At 36.1% G+C, this 27,769-nt stretch overlaps 1 protein-coding gene and 1 non-coding gene across 2 annotated transcripts in view; both read right to left on the bottom strand.

Annotated features, from left to right (window-relative positions):
* Positions 1-2,078: 2,078 nt before the first annotated feature.
* LOC110670188 (phosphoglucomutase, chloroplastic) overlaps positions 2,079-27,769 on the bottom strand; it is a 30,227-nt gene continuing 4,536 nt past the window's right edge. The window contains exons 9-22 of the mRNA XM_058138913.1: positions 26,827-26,949; positions 26,698-26,750; positions 6,747-6,825; positions 6,599-6,663; positions 6,448-6,515; positions 4,839-4,957; positions 4,689-4,763; positions 4,459-4,574; positions 3,233-3,374; positions 2,999-3,080; positions 2,842-2,888; positions 2,659-2,736; positions 2,467-2,572; positions 2,079-2,349 (exon numbers count right to left, since the gene is read on the bottom strand). Of these exons, the coding sequence (XP_057994896.1) occupies positions 2,282-2,349; positions 2,467-2,572; positions 2,659-2,736; positions 2,842-2,888; positions 2,999-3,080; positions 3,233-3,374; positions 4,459-4,574; positions 4,689-4,763; positions 4,839-4,957; positions 6,448-6,515; positions 6,599-6,663; positions 6,747-6,825; positions 26,698-26,750; positions 26,827-26,949 (1,221 nt within the window). The 3' untranslated portion in view covers positions 2,079-2,281. The remainder of the gene's footprint in view (positions 2,350-2,466; positions 2,573-2,658; positions 2,737-2,841; positions 2,889-2,998; positions 3,081-3,232; positions 3,375-4,458; positions 4,575-4,688; positions 4,764-4,838; positions 4,958-6,447; positions 6,516-6,598; positions 6,664-6,746; positions 6,826-26,697; positions 26,751-26,826; positions 26,950-27,769) is intronic.
* LOC131175626 (small nucleolar RNA R71) lies at positions 14,320-14,426 on the bottom strand. Its single transcript, XR_009145821.1, has one exon. It is a non-coding gene; the product is annotated as a small nucleolar RNA R71 (small nucleolar RNA).

Below are 27,769 nucleotides of genomic sequence, written 5' to 3'. Positions count from 1 at the left end.
CTATCATCCATATTTGTCTTTCAGTCCATTAACTTATCTGTTTCGTAAAGCAAAAGACTGAGAATTCAATCCCTCTTTCACTTTAATAATTTCTGTATTATTGAAAACAAATGCTCATTCTTCCCACTAATTAGAGCTCAGTAGTTAAGGGGCTGGACCACTGAGGTTAGGTATTTTCTTATTAATATATAAAATAATTAGAAATTTATATTGGGATGTAGTAAGATCTATTTTCTCAAGGGAAAAGAAATCTCATAAAACCAATATTTCTACTTTCGCAATTTTCAACAAAATGACTGAGTGATTAGTTGAATAAAGCCCAAGCATTAGATTGAGGCATATTTGGGGAGTATTGGTCCATTTGATGTTGAGATGATCTGAATTCTGAAGTAGTAGGGTAGAAACTGCTAAAAGTTGGCCACAGGACAGAGGACAGTAGATGAGGAAAGGAGGAGGGGAACATCAAGGTCCATCACTAGAGGCAACTAACATGATGGTGGAGTTGTCACAAGGTCATGCAGATAAAAGGTGGAGCAAATTGAGTTTTCTCTTCAAGAGCAAATCCCATGAAACTGATAGACCCAACAAGGTTGGATCCATACACAACTATTGCCAAAGTGTTTTTGTCAATTAGGACAAACACAGTTCCATTCTCATACTTGTCTCTACAATTATTTGTTGGTGGGTCTGGTGGAGGATTTAAATCATATTACAAATGGGGGGCAGAGACAATCCGGATTGATTTTGGTTTTGGACTTTTGAAGAAAAAGGCAGGGCTCCATTTCAATTATATCAAAAGTTTTGTTCTCTTTGCCAAAGGAAACACCATTCCAGTTTCTCACTCAACTTATGTGCCCACTTCAGGGGCAGCTAAAAGGCAACTAACAAAAATATGACTCAAGTTTTGTGGTTAGACCACTATGTTATATATCCAATGTTTAAACATCACTTGTGAATTGTGGCCAAAAGCTTTCGTTCTATTATTATTCACCAGGTAGTGGTGATACATTAGAGGTTTAACACTCTAATGTGCTATATACAAAGAGAAAGGAAACCTTCAATTCAAACTGAAAAAGCACACTTCTAGGGTCCCCTTGTTTTTTCAAGGTGCTTTTCTTCAGTGAATAAGAGAAAATGTAGTTAGAGAATGTCACACCCTGATAAAAAAGGCATAAAAGTTTTCTGAGAGGCGAGCTTGTACTAGTACATGCAAAGCTTCAGAGGTCAAATATAGTGTCTTGAGTGCTTGCTGTTCCATTATGTCAATTGGGGTTGGCTTGCATTTGAAACAAGATTGGGATGAATTATAAGCACAATATTTCTCCCACTACAGCTTATAAGGTGGTCATGGTTTATCTTAGTTGTACACTCAGCTCCCACAACAGTTGGTCGGGATAGCTCATTGGATGTTTTGTTGTATGATGGAGATCTTATCTGCTGAGGCCAAAAACCAATAGGATCAACCCTGATTCTAGCTACTTTGCTTCCCATAGGAATACCACCATATTATGCCCTTCGAAGGGTTGGCCATTGCTCACTAGGTGGTACCCAACACCAATATATCCTTCTTGTTACTTCTGCACGCACAAGACACTAAATGGGCATGCTATTTCATCAAACGAAGCTGCAACTTGGTACTATCATCCAAGGCAATGGATGCTATCCCCTTCCAAGTGGCCTTTAATCATGTAATGTCATGCTGCTCCTAACACCACTCTCTGAGTCATTTCAAACCAATCAGATGAAATAAATTAAAAGTTAAATGACACATGTTTCGAATTTTAATGCTGTTTTCCGCTAGTTCCCTTTTTATGTTTTTTTCCCAATTGGAAATTTACTCACTGGAGTTCTTAACCAGAAGCCCAAATTCCAGCACTGGAACCTGAATAATGAATTATCTACAACAAAACTGACAATAGAAAAAGTTGATCAGGAAAGTCTTTCCGGCTTTGAGCAGGCATCGTCTAATCATATCTGGTAACTGGAAGGTTGCTCACCTTGATCATAATTAATAGTAATATATTTGGATTATTTACGCTGCTATCCATCCGCGACGGTACCGAATCAAGAAGTCGAGATTAAAAGGCAGGAACCAAATGACAGATTTTATTTCCACTTGGCTGTTTTATTTACTTTACCTGGACTAATTATATCACAATAACAGATGGCTACAGAACCAAAATTGAACAGCTAATACATGTAGCAAATTAAGCCAAAAAGAAAAGAGATGAAATTCCAAGATGCCACTTGATTCATGATACTAACAATTCAAGGATATGCATTATGTGATAACTGTAGGCTTCTCCCTGCCTGTGAAGTCCTTCAATTTTGACAGAGACAATGCCAGATCTGAAACAAACCAAAAACATCATTAATACATTTTCGTTAAAGAAGGAAGCTTCAATTTTATGCACGTAAAGCACAAAGAAGTAACATTTTGCTTGCATAAAAGAATTCCAAGCTGACCTATTAATGGTTTCAAGGCTGTTTGGGCATCCATCTCATGTTTAGAGGCAACTGGTTCAAACTGTTCGATGTACATTCGAACAGTTGCACCTGCAGATCCAGTTCCCTACAACACGTGGAAATTTCAGTTAGATAAAAAACTGTGCCATATAAAGTTTCAAAGCTAGAAGGACAAGAACAAATGGCACATACAGATAACCGAAATATTATCCTTGATCCATCAGTAAAAACAAATCGAACCCCTTGCTTTGTTACCACGCTTCCATCCACCTGAATAATTGCATAAAAAGACAAGCACAACAGGCATATTTCAAATTATAATTGCCTCTAGGAAATATAGTAAAGATAACAAACAAACAATGCATTTTAACTTACAGGATCAGTGTACTTGAAGTCATCAGCATACTGAAGGGCATAACTGCCTGCACCCTCAAATTTCATGATGGTCAAACATTTCAGAGAAGAAACGAGATTAAATGATGTATTAAGCTTACCATATTTTATCTCCTGGTTTGCTTACACACAAGCTTACCATATTTATCTCCTGGTTTGCTTTTAGAGACCAAATCTCTAAGGTATTCCATCATTTTATTTGCTCCTTCAGACTCACATTCCTGAAAAAGAAAGATGTATTAAGGAGTTGCATCTACTCTCGCCCAAGACAATCCAACTTACTCTAGTGATGTTCAAGATCAAGAAGTCCAAAATATAACTGCACCAGCAATTACAACAGTGTAACTATTTAAACTGCAGCTATGATGCTTACTTCATAATCATATCTAGAAAAGAAATTTCTTCCAAATGTTGCCCAGTGCTCTTTCACAACATCAGCAACAGATACTAACTTCTCCCCTGGTTTCTTGTCCTTGTTTCTGTATGCAATAATTGAAAGCCAAGCTAATACAGCCCTGCCATTTGAAAATTTTAAGTTATTAAATTGGGATTTAACGGTATGGTAACAGAAGGAAGAAAGATATGCTAAAATGAAAATATAGGAGGAAAAGTATACATGTAAATGATAAACGTCAACTTTACAAATGAAAATCACTAATCAATTCTACCATGAACCTATTAAAAGGTAGACAGAAATGAAGTATGATAGAACTTGAGGGAACATAACCAACATTATGCTAACCAAGCATTGCTGATATGCTACAATACAACATGATTCTGATAAGGTTTTGATAATTCCAACATGGAAATCACATCTGTACTGTTTCTGTGTTAGGGTCCATTTGGATAAAATAAAATAGAAGGGGTATCTGAATTTGACATTATATTGGTGTTTCATAATTTTTCCCTTAAAACACATTCAAATCCTCCTTCATTGTAAATGCACATCCATCCAAACAGATTCTTGTAAAAATTTCAAACGTGCAATCAAAACAAAAACTGTGTTTTGTGACTTGATTCGCTTGAACTTTCATTATAAGGTCAACCAACTATGAGGAACAAATTTTAGCTAGGTTGGATGCAGTTCCATAAGAATAGTGGATCATCTACCTCCATCCACATAATATATTGTAGGCTTCACACCCTTCTAATAGGTCCCAAGACACAGTTCATGGGATAATGGTAGATTGCCAGCCTCTATTGCCATTAATAGACCCCCACAAAATTTGTGAGAATTCAACAATTGTGATAACCACCCAAAAATTAACCACAGACCTTGACAAAATCATATACCATAAATATTGCCAACCAGGAGTTTTTGCGATGTGAGATAAGACTTGAAGGGTGTGATTCTGATTCTCTTCTTGATACACAATTTTTAGTCATAATTTATGAATTCTACTGTTGGACTGCTTAAACATTTTTGTGCGCGCAACCATGCATAACAAATTTATGATGCTTGGATAGATGCCAGAGTTGCATAGACAGCCTTAAGAAGAGAATTCAACTGAGTTGACAAATACAGGTAAGAACTAAGAAGCCTTAGCGTCAGTATATGTGGCTGATTTTGTCTACCAATAGATATGTCATAGTCAGTACCATATGCCATCCTTCTCACGAATGTGATCAGAACCAGTTCCAAAACTCTCTTCCCCACAAATAGACAACTTTCCATCATCCATAAGATTGCCAAAAAATTTCCAACCCGTGGGGACCTAAAATCAAGAAATAAGAGAATTCAATAGGATTCAAACATCTCCAAAGATGTAAACTGAATTATAACTTGTTTTGTTCCTTCACAAATCACTTTTTTATTTGAAGTGCTTAACCTCAAAAAAAGGAAGATTCAATTTTTCAGCCACACGATCCAGCGCACCACTTGTTGGCATGGACCGCGCTAAGCCCTGAAAATTGGAATAGAATGTCATTTCCCATTCTTTGAAAATAAATAATGGAGGGAAAGGCTGGATTATTCCTACCTTAGCGCCACTCTTGAAGTACGGAATGGCTCCTTGTGAATTGGCAGCAATGATTGCAACAGAATCTGAAGGAGTAACAAAAAACCCTCTACCCAGGATCATGTTTCTGTCACCATCGCCTATGATAAAGAAAAAGACAATTAAATTGCAAGCCAACATAACGTATTTATGTTAGTTGAATCCTATGTAAAAAACTGATAATAGAAATTACATTCTGATTCTGAACTTCTAATGTTTTACATGAATTCAAAAGATTTACTAATAAGGAAAGACAATGACATCATTATTTAATCATGATATGAGATTAAGAAAAAAAGATTGAATGACTGAAACAGGAAAAAAAATGTTTATTCAAATGCAACAGATAATAAACATGACCCTGTAGCATAAAACCTAGATTTTCAATTTACTCCACTCCCATCCATCTTACCCAGCATCAACCTTGTAAAATGAACACTCTTAACAAAGCATCCAACACTAGAATAAACTCAAGCACGCATCACTTTCAAATTTTACAAGTTCTCAAATTTCCCCTAATGATGACTACAAGTAAATTTGTACTCATCTTTCCTAAATGGCAGTAAACAAGATCATCAAAGCAAGCCAACAATTGGTTGCACATGCTCAGTATCAAAATCCATCCTACAGGGAACTCAAGAGAGGACAAAGTTTGACAACAGTTCAACAACCCTACCAAGCGAGACCTCTACAGCTTTGACGGAGACCAAGCTTGGTTAAAAGGCAATATCAAATGGTTTGCCACCCAAATCAATCAATTTAAGTCTTTGATCTTTCAAGGCCCTCACCTAACCAACACAGTTTAGCTGCTTCAAAATTCCCACTATTTCATCATGCAAGACTTGTTTTGTTCTTTTGCCTACTTTTCCCCCTGTAATATCATCTATCTGGATAAGATGTTGAGACCACAGCATAACACCTTCATCTAATTTGAAACTCAATCTGATATTCTCATTGCATAACTTGTGAAGCAACATAACCTAGAGAACTGATTCTCAGAAAAACTTTCTCCACTGGACTAATAGCTTCAATGAGTCAAATATTCTCAAATACCCCCATGCCCTCCATTTATGCTGCCAACGGGTACAGTCCGGGTAAACCACGACCTCTTGGATTCAAATTGCTGGCAATGATAAAAATCATAGGATTTTCCAAAGCCCATTTGCAACTAAGATTTATTTTCGATACCCATTGTCAGCCGTGTACATAACCTTAAATTTTTTCAAAGAATGATCGGTCTGATTGATTTGATCAGTGACCCAACCGACTAGTTTAAACCCGACCGGGTTAACAATTTTACTGGTTAGCCGGCCGGTTCATTCCGGTTCAGGACGGGTTTCTTAGAGGTAGGGTTTATGAATGAACTGAACCGGATCGAGGTCCTGTTCCCGGTTAAGCCGGTCCAACCAGCTGGTCTGGTTTTCAAAACCATGGTTATAACTGAAGCCCAAATTTTCTACTCCTCTTTTTACATCCTTCTTGTTATTTCAATACCAAAAAAAAAAAAGGAAAATCAAGGAAATTATAGAATACAGCATAAAATACAAGTGAATTTGAGCATACATAAAGGAAATGGATTCATCTAACATACCATCACTTGCAGCTCCAAAATCAGGCCCATTCTCACTATACATAATTTTCACCAAATCCTTGGCATATCTGTTTTATAATACAAGTCAAAAGTCAGTATCCTTTTCAATAATTTCAGATCACTTCCACTTGAGTAGGCATTATTTACTTACGTAAGATTAGGATCTGGATGACCATGCCCAAAATCCTCCAGGGGCACTCCATTTGAAATTGAGTCCTATATGAAAAATCTAGCATTCCTATTAAAAATTTACACATAGTTGAAAACTATTTTCCAAATATTCCATTTGCAGAACGTACTGGACTGGCTCCCAGCTTGTCCACGAAGATGGGCTTTGCATAAGCACCAGTGACCGCATGCATGGCATCAAAAATAAACCTAAAAGATAACACCCAGTGTGATATATTTTAAATTTAAAACCAAACATTTTGCTTTAAGAATAGATTCAAAAATGTCTAAGATTGCAATTTGTATCTGAGATATAACAAAAAGGCATAATTCTGTAAAGAGAAGGATTTTTCTTTTTTTTTTTTTTTTGGGAAAGAGGAGTGATTGATATTAGGTAACCAATACAAAAAGCACAAATAATTATAATGGAAAATATAATTGTCCACCCAAAGTTCCAAACATTTTTGCAAGAGTCATTAATTGGAATGGGAAGAACAAATATAACTGTAAATATGGCCACAGATAAGAGTGGCCTGGTGAAACCATTAAAAAGATGTTGAGAAGTGTGAGACTCTCAAATCTCAAAGCTGCTGGGAGCTTCTCTTGTAACTTATTCTGTTAGTCAGTTAGCTTAGTTTGTTTGTTAGTTTTGCTTAGCTGGATTCTTTGTCAATGTGTATAAATAGCTCAGCTGCACTTCTTCAGTTCATAATGAGAAACCAGTTTCTTTTCTCTCCCAACACAAGTTTTCCAAAAGATAAAGTGCGAATAGTTCAGGGCAGTCTTATTGTGTGGAAATCCAATATTTTATCTATTTACTTATTTTAATTGGCTAACATTAATTTAATATATTTATCTAAAAAAATATATTTTATTGGATGGCCTGCTTATTTATTTATTTATATATATATTATTTTTGAAATTAAATATATATCTATAATCTGAATAACCCAGTTCAATAATAACTCTTATCTCATTGTATACCTAATAGAACTTTTCAAATATATATACCCTAATCATTTCTTTCTGTTTAACTTTGCTCTCAAAATCTGTTTATCACCTCCTCTTTCTACCAAATACTCTCAACATGTATTTTCATCATCTTTCATTATTGTTATATATGTGTGTATATATATACATAAATATATAAAAATTTATGATTTATAATCTGATGTGCGCAGAGAATCCATAAATTCTTACTTCTCTATTCATCACCTTGGATTATATTTTCAAGGAGATTCGAATATTCAATCTGTCAGTTGAAATTGTCTCTTTTTCATTGAATATAACTATTATCTTGGAGATTTCAGGTGAGTAGTATTTATAGTACATGATACCGTTTTAGTTCCCTTTTAAAATTTCTTAGCATTAAATTTGTTATTAAATGAAATTTTAAACCAATATTTTAACAATTATTTTACATGTAATTTTCTAGAGTTTTATTTTATTATTGAATTTTATTCCGATTTTGATTAAATAATTAGGATTCCGGAAACAGGCCTCTTATGTTTTTATATTGATTGATATATGATTATAAAATTTACCGATGTGTTACACTGAATTGATTTGAGATTGATTTGATCTTATTGACTCTCTGGAATTATTGAAATAAACTATTGGAATTGTACTATCAGTTATTATTTGCTATTTGAAATTTTTTTTGTTGATTTTGATTGATTTGTACAAATTGATTTTCTGTTTTGAATTGGTACCTGTGCCCAGTATTTGTATCTATTATCTGGCCCCACCATGTGGACTACCACGGTATTATGTTGCATTATTGAGTCATACATCTTTGCAGATTATAGTTTGTAATAGTATCATATGCATTGATATCTGTAAAGGAGGAGGAAAGTATCTAGTATCTGGTAGCGCGCTTACCATCTGGCCTTTGGTGATGTGGAGTATCATCACCCATGTGTAATGTACCATAAAATTTTATCAAATGAATTTCTTTTATATATATATATATTTTATGAAATTATTTTATTAATGATTTTGATAGCATGAGCATGATTTTATTGAATAGAAAATTTATTGTGAAATTAATCAAGCGTCTGCCTGTTCCTGTTCCGTTGTGTGCTGTAATTATCATTCACTGAGCATTAGCTCAAATCACGTTTTCTCTGTCTGTTATCTATTTCAGATCAGTAGAGTTCTGTAGCTGATCCAAATATTCCGTCCATTTTCTGGAGAGGGAAAATCTTTGATTTGTTCTCATGGTATGCCCGAATTCATGTTTCCTCGGGCTAATAATTAGTTTAGCTTATTGAATAGTTTAAATTTTTATTTGAAATCTGTAGAGACTCCGCAGTTTACTTATGGAATATTTATGTTGTTTATTCAGTGTTTTGTTTATTTGGATTTTATCTATTTTTGGGATTAGCAAGTGACAATTTATTTATTCAAGATACTCTGATAAGGCTTGCATGATTTAAGAATACTTAAATTATGTGCCGGTCGTGACATAGAATTTTGGATCGTGACAAAGTTGGTATTAGAGCCCAATTTCGGTCTAGTAAACTTGCGGAGCATAAGATCCTTAACGTCTTTTCAGTTTATCATTGCTTTAGATATCTGCATCCTTCGTACTTTTTCACCTATCTTAATTTGGCTAACATTTTCAGATTTAATGCTTGTTTATTAAAATAAATAGATGCCTGGGTCTGTTAAACGTAATTGGAGAACGAAGGCCAAGGGACTTAATGGTGCTAACCTTGATCCAACAAGGGAGGTATCACCTCAAACTATTAATTAGACATCTGAACAGACGCCTATGGCTAAGACTGGGGCACAACCATTCCAATTAGCTACTGCAGCTCAAACACCTAGAGCTGATCAGGTTACTGTGGCAGCTCTGGCAATGAGATTGCATGCAGTGAATCGTGTTGTTAATACTATAACTGAGTACCTTACAGCTCAACAACAACAACCAGCATTTGGCCCTATTTTAGCACTAGCTCAAGATAGGGCTCAATTTATTGACTCCACAGACTTTCTCAAGCTAAAAACAAAGGAGTTCACTGGAGAGGATGCATTAGCTGAACCCTTAGATTTTTTAGATGTCATGGAGAGGTGTTATGACACTATGGGTTGCAGTAGTACTAGGATGGTGATGTTGGCAGGAAATCAGCTTAAGGGAGTTGCTCGTGAGTGGTATCTCTCTAAGAAGAGTGGGCAACCCGAAGTTTCTATCCTCTGGCTTGAGTCTCACTCTCTCTTCTTAGAGCGATTTCTCCCTCCTAGTGTTTAAGAGGCTAAGGCTTTGGAGTTTGAAACCTTGAAGCAAGGCAACATAACAGTTACAGAGTATGAGATGAAGTTTACCAAATTATCCCGCTTTGGTAAACACTTAATTCCAAATGAAGAGAAGAAGGCTTGCAGGTTTGAAAGGGGCTTACGAGACAAGGTAATTGATCGTGTAACTCCTTTACGACTACCTAAATATGAAGAGGTGGTTGATCGGGCTAAACAAATGGAGATATATGATGATGAACGTTGGGCTCGTGAGTAGTGCAAGCGGTTTAAGAAAGATGGTCAGGGTAATCAGTTTAACAGAGGACAGAGTCATCAGGGTTCTTATCAGGGTAATAAGCAGGGTTCTCAGTCTACAGTTTAGAATAGGGCACATCAATCTGGAGTTGGTCAGGGATGTGAGCAGAGGACTCATGCAAGGAATGCTCGGTATAGTCACATTAGCACTAGGCCTGTTTGCACTCCTTGTCAGCATTGTGGTAAGCTACATAAGGGCACTTGTCATTGGGTCACTAGGGCATGCTTTGGTTGTGGACAGCTGGGACACCGTAGACAGAACTGTCCTACTAGTGGGACAACTCAAGGTGCTGGTCAGGCAGCACATTCTGCTCCCTCTCAAGTTCGGCCAGTTTCACAATATGGTGATAGAAGTCAGGGTTCTGGTGGTCGTGGTCAGGGTGGTAGAGTTTTTGGTGGTAGAGGATCTGCACTCAGGGACAAACATCTGGTGGTAGAGGTCAAGCCCAAGTGTTTGCTTTAACTCAGCAGGATGCTCAGGCATCTAGTGTAGTAGTGATAGGTACACTTCCTATTTGCTCATTTCATGCTGAGTACTATTTGATCCTGGTTCCAGTCATTCCTTTGTTTCTCCATACTTTTTCATGAGATTCAGTACACCACCTACTTTATTAGAGTATCCTTTATCAGTATCAACACCTATGGGGAATGCAATAGAAACTGATACGGTGTATAGGGGATGTATAGTTCAAATTGGAGATAGGGAATTAGCTGTAAATCTTGTCTCTTTGGATATGTTTGAGTTTAATGTGATTTTAGGCATGGACTGGCTAGCCACTTATCACATTTCATTGGATTGTCATAATAAAGTTGTGTTCTTTAAAATTTCTGAGGAGACAGAATTTCAATTTTAGGGAGATCGTAATATAGCCTCTAGTAATCTTATCTCAGCAGCGAGTGCTAACCGATTATTGCGAAAGAGGTGTAAGGGGTATCTAGCTTATGTTAGAGACGTTCAGGTAGAAGGTGCAAGTTTGGAGAATGTTGCAGTGGTTAAGGAGTTTCCTGATGTGTTTTCAGAAGATTTATCAGATTTACCCCCGGAACGAGAGGTAGAGTTTGGTATAGACTTAGTTCCTGGAACTGAGCTCATATCTATGCCACCTTATCGTACTGCAGAACTTAAGGAGCTGAAGAAGCAGCTACAGGACCTACTAGATAAGAGGTTTATTCGCCCTAGTGTTTCTCCATGGGGTGCTCCTATGTTATTTGTGCGGAAAAAGGATGGGTCTTTGAGAATGTGCATTGATTATAGGCAATTGAATAAGATGACTGTGCGTAATAAGTCTTCCACGCATAGATGACATGTTTGACCAATTCAAGGTGCAAGTGTTTTTCCAAGATTGATCTTCGATCTAGATATTATCAATTGAGGGTCAAGAAAGAAGACGTACTTAAGACTGCCTTTAAGACTAGATATGGACACTATGAATATCTTGTAATGCCTTTTGGTCTTACCAATGCTCCAGCCGCTTTTATGGATCTCATGAATAGAGTTTTCAAACCTTTCTTAGATCAGTTTGTTATAGTGTTCATTGATGACATTCTAGTAAACTCAAAAAGTAAGGAGGAGCATGAGCAGCATTTGAGAATTGTCCTTCAGATCTTACGAGAACACAAACTATATGCTAAGTTCTCAAAAATATGAGTTCTGGTTAGATAGTGTGGCTTTTCTAAGCCATACAGTGTCTAAGGATGGGGTGTGTATTGATAAGAAGAAAGTTGAGGCAGTGCTTCATTGGCCTAAACCAACAACTGTGTCAAAGATTCGTAGTTTCTTGGGTTTAGCAGGGTATTATGATACATACATTTTGCATAGTCATTTAGGTCTAATTTCATAGCTATTTTATTCTATTATTAGTTATTTTTTGCTAATTTCATTAGTTAATTAGTTAGTTTTCCATAATTGTCGATTTTGGATTAATTTGTATCTTTTACTTTGTTTTGTAGGAAAAATGGTGTTTTTGAAGGACTGAAGAGAAATTTTGCCATTGAGGAGTGACTTCTACAGCCAAAGATGTCAAAAACAAGTTTTCAAGCTGAAATATGCATTGATCAAATTGTGCATAACTTGCCGCATAAGCTATGCAGATCTGCATAAGGAGAAAAATCACTGTTCCAGAACCAACCGAAATGTGCATAAGGAGACTGCATAGCTTATGCACATTCACGCCTCCCTTATGCACTCTCACAGAATTGTGCATAACCTATGCACCAAGTCATGCAGTTTCGCATAAGTGAACCAGAACCAGCCGAAAACTGCATAAGGGACTGCATAACTTATGCAGTCCACTTATGCAGTCCCATAAAGGTTTCATTAATGAGCTGGCAGAAGATTCTCTCAGATAATTCCTCCTAGAACACACCATTTTAGGGCTCCATGTCAGAAAAATGCTATAAATAGTCTCATTTCCCATTTTTAGAGGGAGAGACAAGGAGCAGAAAAGAAAAGGAGAGGAGAGGTAGAATTTGAAGAGTTACTTTCACCTTCCACACCATTTTCAACCAAGATTTGCAGATTTCTTTCTTTCCTTACATTTTTCTACATTTCTAGTGTTTAATTTCTTATTCCTTAGCTTAGATTAAAGCTTTATTTCCATTTAAACTCAATATATCTTGTAAGCATTATGGATAGTGAGTAGTTTTACTTTTGATTCTGGAGTAAGGGTTGTAATATTTGAGATATTTTGTGGATTTTGATTGGGTAATCCATATTTTGTGGTCTTAATGAGTTTTATTCATTTCTTGTGTGCTTAATGACATGCTTAGTGTAGGATCCCATTAAGTGATGTTCTTAATCCATGGTTGAGGCACCGAAAGGAGAAGGCCTTGTGATAGATAATCAAGGAATTGGACTTAATTAACTTAGACCTAGAAATAGGCTAAGGATTAAGAGGATTCACAGATTAATTAAAGAACTTAATGGGTCTTAATTAATTCTAAGTCCACGAAAGTAGGATTAAATTGATTAAGGCACTCTTTGTCTCACTCGAAAGGGAATTCAAAGGATTTAAGAATTAATCTCCTTAAAACCCATTAGTTTCACAAGATTGGATAACCAATTTAAAATCCCAAAATAGCTCGAGTATGAAATCCCGAACTCCGGAATCGCCTTTTTACTATTGTTAATTTCTAATCGAATTTAATTACTTGCCATTTTGAATATTGCCATATTTGAACTTGCTTATTTCAATTTGATGCAATTTTAGTTTAATTAATACATTGTTGAATAGAATATTAAATTTTGCACATATAGATTTCACATTCTCAATACCCATTAATTCATTACTTTAATTTCAAAAATATTTCAATTTACTCAACTTTTTATATCAAAAATTCAATCATTAACACAACTCCTCATGGGAACGATATCTTTACTGTATTACTTGTACGACCCGTGCACTTGCGGTTGGGCCACATCAAGTTTTTGACGCCGTTGCCGGGGAGTTGTTTGTGTAAGATTGAATTCTTGATTATTTTAGTTGTTTTTAGTTTTATTTTGTTATCTTTTCATTTTGTGTTTGTTTGTTCTTTTTCAGGTACTTTTAATCTTTTATGAGAAGAGCTAGAAGCTCAAGTGACACATCCTTACTGTTCAATACTGAAATTGAGAAATTTTGTAAAGCCAACAAGAAAGAAACCAGAAAAAGAAAAGAAGCCTTGAGAGAAACTGAATTAGAAGCAAACATGGCTGATGAAAGAATGAGAATTGGTGTTAATGCTGGAAATGATCGAAACAATGAAAATGCAGCCCAAGGTGAAGAGGTTGTTAATGCTAATGTGCCTAGGGGAAGTATGATGGATCATGCTTTTCCTCGTTTTGATGACTTGAGAGAGAGCATAGCAAGACCAAGAATTGATGCAAATAGCTACAAGATGGATTTTGGAGTTCTTCAAATGATTCAAAATTCTCAATTTGGAGGACATCCTTCTGAAAATCTACACAAACATCTGAAGAAGTTTGCTATGATTTGTGATATGCAAAAACAACCTGGAGTATCTGATGATGCAGCAAGATTGAAGCTATTCCCGTTCTCTTTGAAAGATAGAGCATTGGATTGGCTTGACTCTTTACCTCACAACTCCATTACAAATTGAGAGCAACTCACCGATGCATTTCTTGCACAATATTTTCCACCTGGAAAAACTCAAGAATTGAGGAATCAAATGACAGCTTTCAGACCAAGAGAAGATGAAACTCTCTATGAGTCATGGATGAGATGGAAGGAATTAGAGAGACAATGCCCACATCATGCCATTCCGAAATGGATGATAAACCAGAATTTTTACACAAATGTCACTCCTGCAATAAGAGGGATTATTGATGCTCAAACAGGAGGAGAATTTATTATGAAGCATGAAGATGAAGCTTATGAGCTATTGGAGAAAATTGCAAAGAATACTCATCTTTGGAGTAGTCCAAGAGGACCAGCTCCAACTCAAAAAAGGCAAGCTGCTGGAATGTATGATCTTGATCCATTCAACATGATTAATGCAAAGTTTGATGCACTTACTAATGTTTTGGCTAAGAAGATGGAAGACTTGAGTATGTTGGTTAGTTCATCATCATCAGCTGGAAGTTCACAACAAGTTGCTTATGCAGAGGGAACTACCAGCTGTGGAGTAGATTATGGAGAACAAGCAGCATATGTTGGTAATTATGGAAACAAGCAAATGGGGAATTCTTATTCTCAAACTTACAATCCAAATTGGAGGAATCATCCCAACTTTTCATGGGGAAATCAGCAAAGTCAAGTTCCAAATCAGAATTTTCAACCACAACAGCAACAAGGAGTTCCATATCAGCAAAATAGGCAACCATTGCCTAATTTTCAGCAGAAAAATATGAATCCTCCACCAAAACAGCAAGAACAAAATTCCACCACTGAAGCTTTATTGCAACAGATTCTTGCTAACCAAAATAAGCATGATGAGGAGATGAGAGAGATGAAAGCAAGGCTAGAACAGATGCAAACACATAACAGAATGCTGGAAAATCAGATTGCACAACAAGCATCTTCCTCAAGTGCCAAGTCTTTTGGAAAACTACCAAGTCAACCAGAAAACCCAAGAGAGCAGTGTCAAGCTATTACTTTAAGAAGTGGGAAAGTTATAAATGATGAGAAGAGTGAAAACAGTGAGAAGAGAGAAAATGAGAAAGAAACTGATGAGAGTGAAAAACAAGAGAGTGCAGAAAAATGTAAAGAGAAAATTGAAGAGAAGGAAGAGAAGTATATACCTCCTGAGCCCTACAAGCCACAACTTCCCTTTCCACAAAGATTTCAAAAAGCCAAGCTTGATAAGCAATTTGGGAAGTTCTTAGAGGTTTTGAAGAAACTTTACATAAATGTGCCATTTGTTGATGCTCTTTCACAAATGCCCTCTTATGCAAAATTCTTGAAAGAAATTCTCTCAAACAAGAGGAAACTTGAAGATGATGAAACTGTAGCTTTGACAGAAGAATGTAGTGCTATCCTCCAAAGGAAACTTCCTCCAAAGCTCAAGGATCCAGGGAGTTTTTCAATTCCATGCCACATTGGGGAATCATGTTCTACAAAAGCTTTATGTGATCTAGGGGCTAGTGTTAGCCTTATGCCCCTCTCCGTTTATGAAAAGCTCAATATGGGAGATCTTAAGCCAACCCACATTTCTCTTCAGTTAGCTGACAGATCAATCAAGTATCCTGAAGGGATTTTGGAGAATGTGCCTCTGAAGGTTGGAAAGTTCTATATACCTGTTGACTTTGTCATCTTGGACATGGAGGAAGATTCTAATATCCCAATCATCTTGGGAAGACCCTTTCTAGCTACAGCAGGAGCATTGATTGATGTTAAGGGAGAAAAGCTGACTCTTAGGGTTGGTGAAGAGCAATTGGTTTTCAATATTAATAACACTATGAAGAAGCATCATTCTGAAGCTGATACTTGCTTGAGAGTTGATATTATTGATGAGCTGGTTGAAGAACATTTCAGAAAGAAATATCCAGAAGATCCACTTGAAAATTGCTTGGTTCATGGAGGAGGCATAGACTATGACAACCCTCATGTGGCTGCATATGCTCAACACTTAGAGGGAAGTCCACCATTCATTTCTGCTCCAGTTTTTCATCTCACACAAAAGGAAAAAGTCGAATTTAAGCAACCATCATTCAAAGAAGAAGATGCACCTAAGGTAGAACTTAAGCAACTTCCTTCTCAGCTCAGGTATGAATTTCTTGGCACTAATAACACTTATCCAGTAATTGTAAATGCAAACTTGAGTACCTTAGAGGCTGATAAGTTGTTAAGAGTGTTGAGACAATTTAGGAAAGTCTTAGGATACACCATAGATGACATTAAGGGAATAAGCCCACACTTTTGCATGCATAGAATCATTTTGGAAGAAAATTGTAAGCCATCTATTGAACATCAGAGGAGGTTGAACCCAAATATGAAAGAAGTTGTTAAAAAGGAAATTTTGAAGTTGCTTGATGCAGGGATCATATACCCTATCTCAGATAGTACTTGGGTGAGCCCAGTACATGTTGTCCCAAAAAAGGGTGGAATGACAGTTGTCAAAAATGAAAATAATGAATTAATTCCCACCAGAACAGTAACTAGTTGGCGAATGTGCATAGATTACAGAAAATTAAATGTTGCCACTAGAAAAGATCATTTTCCACTTCCCTTCATTGATCAGATGTTAGAAAGACTGGCTAGGCATTCTTACTTTTGCTATTTAGATGGATATTCAGGTTTTTTTCAAATTCCTATCCATCCAAATGATCAAGAGAAAACCACTTTTACTTGTCCATATGGAACCTTTGCTTATAGGAGGATGCCATTTGGGTTGTGTAATGCACCAGCCACTTTTCAAAGGTGCATGATGGCAATCTTCTCAGATTTCATTGAAGACATAATGGAGGTTTTTATGGACGATTTTTCTGTTTATGGATCTTCATTTGACATATGCTTGGCTAATCTTTCTAAAGTTTTGCAGCGATGTGCAGATACTGACCTTGTGTTAAATTGGGAAAAGTGTCATTTCATGGTTCAGGAAGAGATAGTGCTTGGACATTTGGTGTCTAACAGAGGAATAGAGGTTGATAAAGCCAAAGTTGAAGTGATAGAGAAGATGGCTCCTCCTACCAATGTCAAAGGAATTCAAAGTTTCCTAGGACATGCCGGGTTCTACAGACGCTTTATCAAGGATTTTTCTAAAATAGCCAAACCTTTGTCTAATTTGTTAAGTAATGACACACCATTTGTATTTGACCAAGAGTGTTTGGATGCCTTTTGCAGGTTGAAGCAAGCCCTTATCACTGCACCAATCATGCAACCACCTGATTGGAGCCTACCTTTTGAAATTATGTGTGATGCTAGCAACTATGCAATTGGGGCTGTTCTTGGTCAAAGAAAGGACAAAAAGGCTTATGCTATTTATTATGCTAGTAGAACACTGGATGAGGCTCAAACAAATTATGCAACAACTGAAAAGGAATTTTTAGCAATTGTCTTTGCATTGGAAAAATTCAGACCTTACATTATTGACTCAAAGGTGGTTATATTTTCAGATCATGCAGCCATCAGGTATTTGCTCCGTAAAAAGGAGGCTAAACCTAGGCTCATTAGGTGGATTCTGATGCTACAAGAGTTTGATTTGGAGATTAGAGATAAGAAGGGAGCTGAAAATGTAGTTGCTGATAATCTTAGTAGGCTGAAATTGGATGATGAAGAATTGGATGAAATCCCTATTGATGAGTTTTTCTTGGATGAACAACTTTTCTCTCTTGTTGCTAAACTACCTTGGTATGCAGACTTTGTGAATTATCTATCTTGTGGAGTTTTACCCCTAGGTATGACATGGCAACAAAAGAAAAAGTTTTTGCATGAGGTGAAATTTTATAGATGGGATGATCATTTACTCTTTAGGAGATGCTGTGATGGTTTAATAAGGAGATGTATTCCTGATGAAGAGACACAGAGTATTATACATCACTGCCATGCTTCTGATTATGGAGGACATTTTGGAATCTCTAAAACAGCTAGTAAAATTTTGCAAGCTGGTTTCTTTTGGCCAAATCTTTTTAAGGATGTGAGGAAATTTGTGTTGGATTGTGATAAATGTCAAAGGAGTGGAAATTTGTCAAAAAGAGATCAAATGCCCCTAAATAATATTCTTGAAGTGGAATTATTTGATGTTTGGAAAATAGATTTTATGGGGCCATTCCCTCCTTCATATGGTAATAGATACATCTTAGTTGGGGTTGACTATGTGTCAAAGTGGGTGGAAGCTATTGCAACTCCAACTAATTATGCTAAAGTGGTAGTGAAATTCTTGAAGAAATTTGTCTTGAGCAGATTTGGAGCTCCTAGGGCTGTAATTAGTGATGGGGGTTCCCATTTTTGCAATAAGCAATTTGAGAGCTTAATGAGGAAGTATGGTGTAGTGCACAAGATAGCTACCCCATACCACCCTCAAACTTCAGGACAAGTTGAAATTTCTAACAGAGAGCTCAAGCATATTTTGGAGAAAACAGTGAACAATTCTCGGAAAGATTGGTCTATCAAACTAGATGATGCTTTATGGGCATATAGGACTGCCTACAAAACCCCTATAGGAACTACTCCCTTTAGGTTGGTGTATGGTAAGTCTTGTCATTTACCTGTGGAGCTAGAACATAGAGCATATTGGGCCATTCAGACCTTGAATTTTGATCTTAAGCAAGCTGGTGAAAAGAGACTATTGCAACTTAATGAGCTTGAGGAACTGAGGATGGATGCTTATGAAAGTGCCCGTATTTACAAAGAAAGAACTAAAGTTTGGCATGATAAGCATCTTAGAAAAAAGGAATTCAAAGAAGGTGATTTAGTTTTGTTGTTCAACTCAAGATTGAAATTGTTCCCTGGAAAACTTAAGTCAAGGTGGACTGGTCCATATAGAGTTTCTAAGGTTTTCCCTTATGGAGCAATTGAAATTTGGAGTGAAAAATCTGGGAATTTTAAGGTCAATGGGCATAGATTGAAACATTACATAACTGGAGACCCAATAATAGGAGCAAGCTGTTACAAGCTCTCCAATCCCCCACCTCTTTTCAGTGAAATTAATGAAAAGTCCAGCTAAGGACTATAAATTAGCCCTCTTGGGAGGCATCCCAAGTCCTTTTATTTTTATTTTGCTGATTTACTTTTACTTTCATTACTTTTGTTTTTATCTTGAATCTCCCCAAATTCAATTTTTGACATTTGTTGAATTTTGTCCCTTGTAGATGTATTTCAATGGAGGAAGGTTGGTGAACTGCTGGGGAGTGACCCTTAACCTGAAATTATGTTCTTTAAATCTCCTACAAATTGATTGATTTTTGCTGCATAACCAGTGCAGGGTCTGCTACCTGGTTTATGCAGAGAGGAAAAATGAAATCTGCAGCAAGGAAAGGTCTGCAGCAGATGAATTATGTCCTTGGGTTGCTACCTGGTTTATGCAGAGCAAAAAAATGACATTCTGCAGCAAAGAAGGTGTCTGCAGTAGATGGCTTATGTTCTTGGTGAGGTTGGGTGTGTAAATTTTTAATATTTGTGCTTATAATGTTAATATGGTGGTAAGTGAGTCATTTTTTACAGTTTTGAGCTTATTTGGGTTGTGGGATTCAAGGTAGGTATGGTGCATTTTCTTGGCAAAACTTGGAGAGTTCATTTCATCATTTGTGAATAGATGCAACTTTATGCAGATTTTATTGAGTTTTAATGTGCTAAATGTTGATTTGCAGAATTTGAGTCAAAATGGCATAGTTCTCAAAGGTCTTTTATGTAGGATCCATTTCTACATGCTTGTGTGATGCATTTTTATGAACTTTGTATATATTGATGTGTTTTTGGTGAAAATTTCTCATGGTTTATGCTTCATAGAATTATATTTCCTCATTCTAGGGTATTTTTCACACTTGCAATTCATGTTCCATTGCAATCTTAATCTTGTTGAATTGTGCATAAGCAACTGCATAGCTTATGCAATCCTGCATAACCACAATTCTTGCCATTTTTCACCTTTATTGCAAGTGCATAAGGAGAGTGCATAGCTTATGCAACTCTGCATAGCCTAATTTTGTCAAATTTCACATCTTTCGAAACCTGCATAAGCAGAGTGCATGACTTAAGCACATTTGCATAACTTCAAATTCTTCATTTTCTCTCTCTTCCGAAGTCTGCATAATGAGGGTGCATAACTTATGCACTTCCGCATGACCAAAAGCTCTGAATCTCCAAACCTGCCGAGGGGTGCATAAGCAGAGTGCATGACTTATGCACTTCTGCATAACCAGAAACCCAAAATTCCAAAACCTGCCGAGGGGTGCATAAGCAGAGTGCATGACTTATGCACTTCTGCATAACCAGAAACCCAGAATTCCAAAAGCTGCCGAGACATGCATAAGCAGAGTGCATAGCTTATGCACTTCTGCATGACCTCACACTCTGAATCTCAAAACCCATCGAAGAGTGCATAAGCAGAGTGCATAGCTTATGCACACCTGCATAACCACCAACCCAAACTCCAAAAATTGCCGAAGTCTGCATGAGCAGAGTGCATGACCTATGCACTTCTGCATGACCCGATTCTCTGAAAAATCAAATCTGCCGAGAGGTGCATAAGGGGAGTGCATGACTTATGCACTCCCGCATGACCTCACACTCTGAATCTCAAAACCCATCGAAGAGTGCATAAGCAGAGTGCATAGCTTATGCACACCTGCATAACCACCAACCCAAACTCCAAAAATTGCCGAAGTCTGCATGAGCAGAGTGCATGACCTATGCACTTCTGCATGACCCGATTCTCTGAAAAATCAAATCTGCCGAGAGGTGCATAAGGGGAGTGCATGACTTATGCACTCCCGCATGACTTCATTCCTCAAATTTCATATTATAGACGGTTTGTTCAAGACTTCTCTCGTATTACAGCACCTTTAACTAAGTTGATACAGAAGAATGTAAAATTTCAATGGTCTGAGGCTTGTGAAAGAAGTTTTCAAGAGCTTAAGACTCGTTTGACTGCAGCACTAGTGTTAGCTCTTCCGTCTGGATCAGGGGGTTATGCACTGTATTGTGATGCTTCTAGGATTGGTTTAGGAGGTGTTTTGATGCAGCATGGACGGGTTATTGCATATGCTTCTCATCAGTTGAAAACACACGAGCAAAATTATCCAATTCATGATTTGAAAATGGCGGCAGTAATTTTTGTTTTGAAAATCTGGAGGCATTATCTGTATAGTGAGACTTGTGAAATCTTCACTGGCCACAAAAGTCTCAAATACATCTTTGACCAACGTGATCTTAATCTTAGGCAAAGGAGATGGGTAGAATTGCTGAAAAATTATAATTGCACCATACAGTATCACCCTGGAAAAGCTAATGTGGTGGCAGATGCTATAAGAAGAAAGCCTTCTGGTAGTTTAGCCCATATATCTACCAAGAGGAGGCATCTGATTGGTGAATTACATGAGTTGTTAGATCAGGGAGTAGAGTTTGAAATCGTAGCTGAATCATTCTTAGCACATTTTCGAGTTAGGCCTATCTTGATTGATCAAATTAAGGCTGCTCAGAAGAGAGATTCTCAGTTGTGTAAGATTATAGATAGTATCCATCAAGGCCAAGCTCAAGGGTTCATGTTAGATGATGATGGAGTTCTTCGTTATGGCACTAGACTTTGTGTCCCTAATGTTAATGAGTTGAGAAGAGAAATCAAGAAGGAGGCACACAATTTTGCTTACACAGTACACCCAGGTTCAACTAAGATGTAGTGTGATTTAAGGGAGCATTATTGGTAAGGTGGCATGAAGAAAGATGTTGCAGATTTTGTTACTAAATTTTTGACTTGCCAACAGGTTAAGACAGAACATTAGAGACAATCTGGGTTACTTCAGGCGTTGCCTATTCCCGAGTGGAAGTGGGGGCACATTGCTATGGACTTTGTTGTAGGTTTACCTAGTACACGAGGTGGTTACAATGCAATTTGGGTGATAGCAGACAGCTTGACAAAATCTGCTCATTTCCTTCCTATGAAGATTACATATGCTTTGCTAAACTTGCACAGTTGTATATAGACAAGATTGTTAGTCTTCATGGTATTTCAGTTTCCATTGTCTCTAATCGTGGTACTCAGTTTACTTCTCGATTTTGGAAGAAATTCCGAGAAGCTTTGGGAACACGAGTAAACCTTAGTATTGCTTCTCACCCTCAGACAGATGAACAGTCAGAAAGGACCATACAGACATTGAAGGACATGCTTCGTGCATGTGTTATGGATTTTGGTGGCTGTTGGGATCATCATTTAGTAGAGTTTGCTTATAATAACAGTTATCAGGCAAGTATAGAGATGGCTCCATATGAGGCATTATATGATCGAAAGTGTAGGTCACCGATTTGATGGGATGAAGTTAGAGAAAGAAGGTATACTAGACCAGAGTTGATACAATTAACTTTAGAGAAGGTTCGGTTAATTCGTGATAGACTTTTGACTGCTCAAAGTTGATAGAAAAATTATGCTAACCCTAAGCATAAAGATGTAGAGTTTATGGTTGGTGATTATGTATTTCTGAGAGTTTCATCGATGAAAGGAATCATGAGGTTTGGGAAGAAAGAGAAGCTCAGTCCTCGTTTTATTGATCCATTTGAAATTTTGGAGAGAATTGGAGCAGTTGCTTACCGTTTAGCCCTTCCACCTGGTTTTTCACATGTACATCTAGTTTTCCATATTTCTATGCTTAGAAAGTATGTACCAGATCTATCTCATATTTTACAACCTCAAACCATACAATTTAGAGATGATATGTCATATGAGGAGCAACCAGTAAAGATTTTAGATTGACAAATTAGGAAACTCCGATCTAAGGAAGTGATTTTGGTAAAAGTCTTATTGCATAATCACTCAAGTAGTGAGGTCACACGGGAGGCAGAATCTGAAATACGAGCCAAACATCCTCACTTATTTAATTTTTCAGGTTAGGAATTTGTCTGTTTAAACTCAGGGACCGAATTTCTTTTAAGAGGGAAAGTATGTGGAAATCCAATATTTTATCTATTTAATTATTTATTTATTTTAATTAGCTAACAATAATTTAATATATTTATCTAAAAAAAAAATATTTTATCGGATGGCCTGCTTATTTATTTATTTATATATATATTATTTTTGAAATTAAATGTATATCGGTAATATTAACAACCCAGTTCAATAATAACTCTTATCCCATTCTATACCTAATAGAACTTTTCAAATATATATACCCTAATCATTTCTTTCTGTTTAACTTTGCTCTCAAAATCTGTTTATCACCTCCTTTTTCTACCAAATACTCTCAACAGGTATTTTCATCATCTTTTATTATTGTTATATATGTGTGTATATATATATATATATATATATATATATATATAAATTTACGATTTATAATCTGATGTGCTCAGAGAATCCATAAATTCTTACTTCTCTATTCATTACCTTGGATTCTATTTTCAAGGAGATTTGAATATTCAATCTATCAGCTAAAAGTGTATCTCTTTTATTGAATATAATTATTGTCTTGGAGGTTTCAGGTAAGTGATAATTATAGTACATTACATCGTTTTAGTCCCTTTTAAAATTTTTTAGCATTAAATTTGTTATTAAATGAAATTTTAAATCAATATTTTAACAATTATTTTACATGTGATTTTCTAGAGTTTTATATTATTATTGAATTTTATTCTGATTTTGATTAAATAATTGATTTTGTCAATTATCTCTGCATTAGAAACATTAGGATTCCAGGAACAGGCCTCTAATATCTTTATATTGATTGATATCTGACTATAAAATTTACCGATGTGTTACACTGAATTGATTTGAGATTGATTTGATCTTATTGACTCTCTGGAATTATTGAAATAAACTACTGAAATTGTACTATCAGTTATTATTTGCTATCTGAAATTTTTTTTGTTAATTTTGATTGATTTGTACAAATTGATTTTCTGTTTTGAATTAGTACCTGTGCCCAGTATCTGTACCTGTTATCTGGCCCCACTGTGTGGACTATCACGGTATTACGTTGCATTGTTGAGTCATGCGTCATTGCAGTTTGTGGTTTGCATTAGTATCATATGCATTGATATCTGTGAAGGAGGAGGAGAAAGTATCTAATATCTGGTAATGCACTTACCATCTGGCCTTTGGTGATATGGGTATCATCACCCTGGTATACTGTACCATAAAATTTTATCGAATGAATTTCTTTTATATATATACTCAACTCAACTCAACTAAGCCTTTATCCCAAAAATTTGGGGTCGGCTACATGGATTCGCTTTTTCCACTCTGAACGATTTTGAGTTAAATCCTCAGAAATGTGTAATACTTCTAAGTCATGTTGTACTACTCTCCTCCAAGTCAATTTAGGTCTACCTCTTTTTTTCTTTCTATCCTCTAACCTAATGTGCTCTACTTGTCTAACTGGAGCATCCGTATGTCTACGCTTCACATGACCAAACCACCTTAATCTCCCTTCTCTCAACTTATCTTCAATTGGCACCACTCCTAAATTTTTCTCTAATACTTTCATTACGGACTTTATCTAGTCTAGTATGGCCACTCATCCACCTCAACATTCTCATCTCTGCAACTCTTAACTTAGATGCATACGACTCTTTCAGTGCCCAACACTCACTACCATATAACATAGCCGGTCGTATGGCTGTATGGTAAAATTTTCCTTTTAATTTATTGGGAATCTTACGATCACATAAAACTCCCGTGGCACGTCTCCACTTCAACCATCCGGCTTTAATCCTATGACTAAATCCTCCTCACATCCCCCATCTACTTGAAGGACTGAGCCTAGATATTTAAAGTGATTACTTTGGAACAATACTACTCCATTCAAACTAACTCCTTCCCTATCACCAGTTTGGCCTTCACTGAACTTGCAATGCATGTATTCTGTCTTCGTTCTACTTAACTTAAAACCCTTTGACTCTATAGTACTTCTCCAAAGTTCTAGCTTCCTATTGACTCCTTCTCGTATCTCATCTATCAGAACAATATCATCCGCAAACATCATGCACCAAGGAATACTCTCTTGTATATGTTTCGTCAGTTCATCTAAAACTAATGTAAAAAGGTAAGGGCTTATGGCTGATCCTTGGTGTAATTCAATTGAGATCTGAAAATCTCTTGTGTCCCCTCCCACTGTGCGCACAATAGTAGTTGCTCTTTCATACATATCTTTCAATACTTGTATGTACCTAATAGATACCCTCTTTTGTTCTAACACATTCCATAAGACCTATCTTGGAACACTATCATAAGCCTTCTCCAAATCAATAAAAACCATGTGTAGATCTTTCTTCACATCTCTATATTTCTCCATCAAGCTTCTAATGAGAAAGATCGCTTCCATAGTTGAACAACCGGGCATGAAACCAAATTGATTGAGAGAGATAGAAGTATCATGACGTAGTCGATGCTCCACAACTCTCTCCCACAACTTCATAGTATGGCTCATGAGTTTAATTCCCCTATAGTTTGAGCAACTCTGTATGTCTCCCTTATTTTTAAAAATAGGTACTAAAATACTCTTCCTCCATTCATCAGGCATTTTCTTTGAGTTTAGAATCTTATTAAATAATTTAGTTAACCATGTCACTCCCATATCTCCCAAATACTTCCACACTTCAATTGGTATTTCATCGGGTCCACAGGTTTTACCCACTTTCATTCTCTTAAGTGCTTCATTTACTTCTAAAGATCTAATCCTTCTAGTATAATTTACATTCTTTTCTATTATTCTAAAATCTATATTCACGCTATTTCCATTTTGACTATTATTAAAGAGATCATTAAAATAATTTCTCCATCTTTCTTTAATGTCCTCATCTTTCACCAACACTTTTCCTTCTTTATCCTTAATGCACCTAACTTGATTGAGATCTTTCTTTTATATATATATTTTATGAAATTATTTTATTAATGATTTTAATAGCATAAGCAAGATTTTATTGAATAGAAATTTTATTATGAAATTAATCAAGCGTCTGCCTGTTCCTGTTCCGTTGTGTGCTGTAATTATCATTCACTGAGCATTAGCTCAAACCACGTTTTCTCTGTCTATTATCTGTTTCAGATCAGTAAAATTCTGCAGCTGATCCAAATATTCAGTCCATTTTCTGGAGAGGGAAAATCTTTGATTTGTTCATGTATCCTCGGGCTAATAATTAGTTTAGTTTATTGAACAGTTTAAGTTTTTATTTGAAATCTGTAGAGACTCCGCAGTTTACTTATGGGATATTTATGTTGTTTATTCAGTGTTTTATTTATTTGGATTTTATCTATTTTTGGGATCAGCAAGTGATAATATATTTATTCAAGATACTCTAATAAGGCTTGCATAATTTAAGAATACTTAAATTATGCGCTAGTCGTGACATAAAATTTTTGATCGTGACATATTGACTTGATTTGAGATAGATATGAGGACATAAACTACAATTCCTTTCAGTAATCAGTGGAGGATTCATATACCTGAAATCTGGCCGTGAAAGAAGACTTCTGATGAGCTCAAAATCAAATACATGCTGCAAAGAATCTCACAATTATTGAAAATCAACCACATGAATCGTTATCCAAAGACAAAAAATTTTTGTTTCTTACCTCCACTAGCTCTAAGTAGTCAGAAACTGGGTCCACTACTTCAACAATGAAGTTTCCATATTTTGTAAATCCAGGATGAGAAAGATCAACATCAGGAATGTCTGCTATTTTAATCTTCGAGATCTGCATAATAATACCCAGGTTAAAATCTTCAATACATGGCAGCTGAATGGCTGATGACGCTTAGGTGTAGTCCAAAATATGAAGCTTAGCTCACAAAAGTGGAATAGCATATCATTTTTTGAAGAAAAGAAAAGATAATCATGAACGCTCAAACTCTTTTTTTTTTTTAAATAAAATGTTAACAAATGAATTATAAATATAAGCAAAATTAGGACTCGATGAAAAATAAATGAACCAAATAATGCTAATTCATATGATTCTCCAACACAGAGAGATCTAAAATTTGCCAACATTCTCTAATATCAAATCAACAAACAATTTATTATAGTTTAATTGACCACAACAGACAACTTACTACATGGCCAGTTTGTTCAAGTTTATTACATTAAGAAGCACCCTTGACATACCTAGAAAATTATGTAGAAGAACTTGATTATGAAAACTAAGCCAAATGCAAGCCCTTGCTTTACTCCATACCACATATCAGTTTTACCAAGGCTGCTCTGACTGAGTGGGTGTTGTAGCCCAATATCTTGTATAAGGATCTTATTATGAGTCTCTAATTTTATATTTCTCATGAGCCTCTCTGCTCACGAATGAAGAGGATGGAATCAATTTCTCATGAACAGTATGGTGTTTTGGGGGTGTTCAATTAAGCCCAAAATGATCTTTTTGGCCCAATTAATCCACACTTATCTATTTAAGTTCAAATAGACACAGGCCTTTGAAAAGTTATATGAGAAACTTGGAACTAAAGAAGAGAGAAAGATATTTATAGATTAGCAAGGAGGAGAGAAAGGAAATGTCAAGATCTCAATCA

This window comes from Hevea brasiliensis, chromosome 17 (genome assembly GCF_030052815.1).
Source record: "Hevea brasiliensis isolate MT/VB/25A 57/8 chromosome 17, ASM3005281v1, whole genome shotgun sequence".
Lineage (NCBI taxonomy): Eukaryota > Viridiplantae > Streptophyta > Magnoliopsida > Malpighiales > Euphorbiaceae > Hevea > Hevea brasiliensis.
This window is presented reverse-complemented; position numbering and strand designations above follow the sequence as displayed.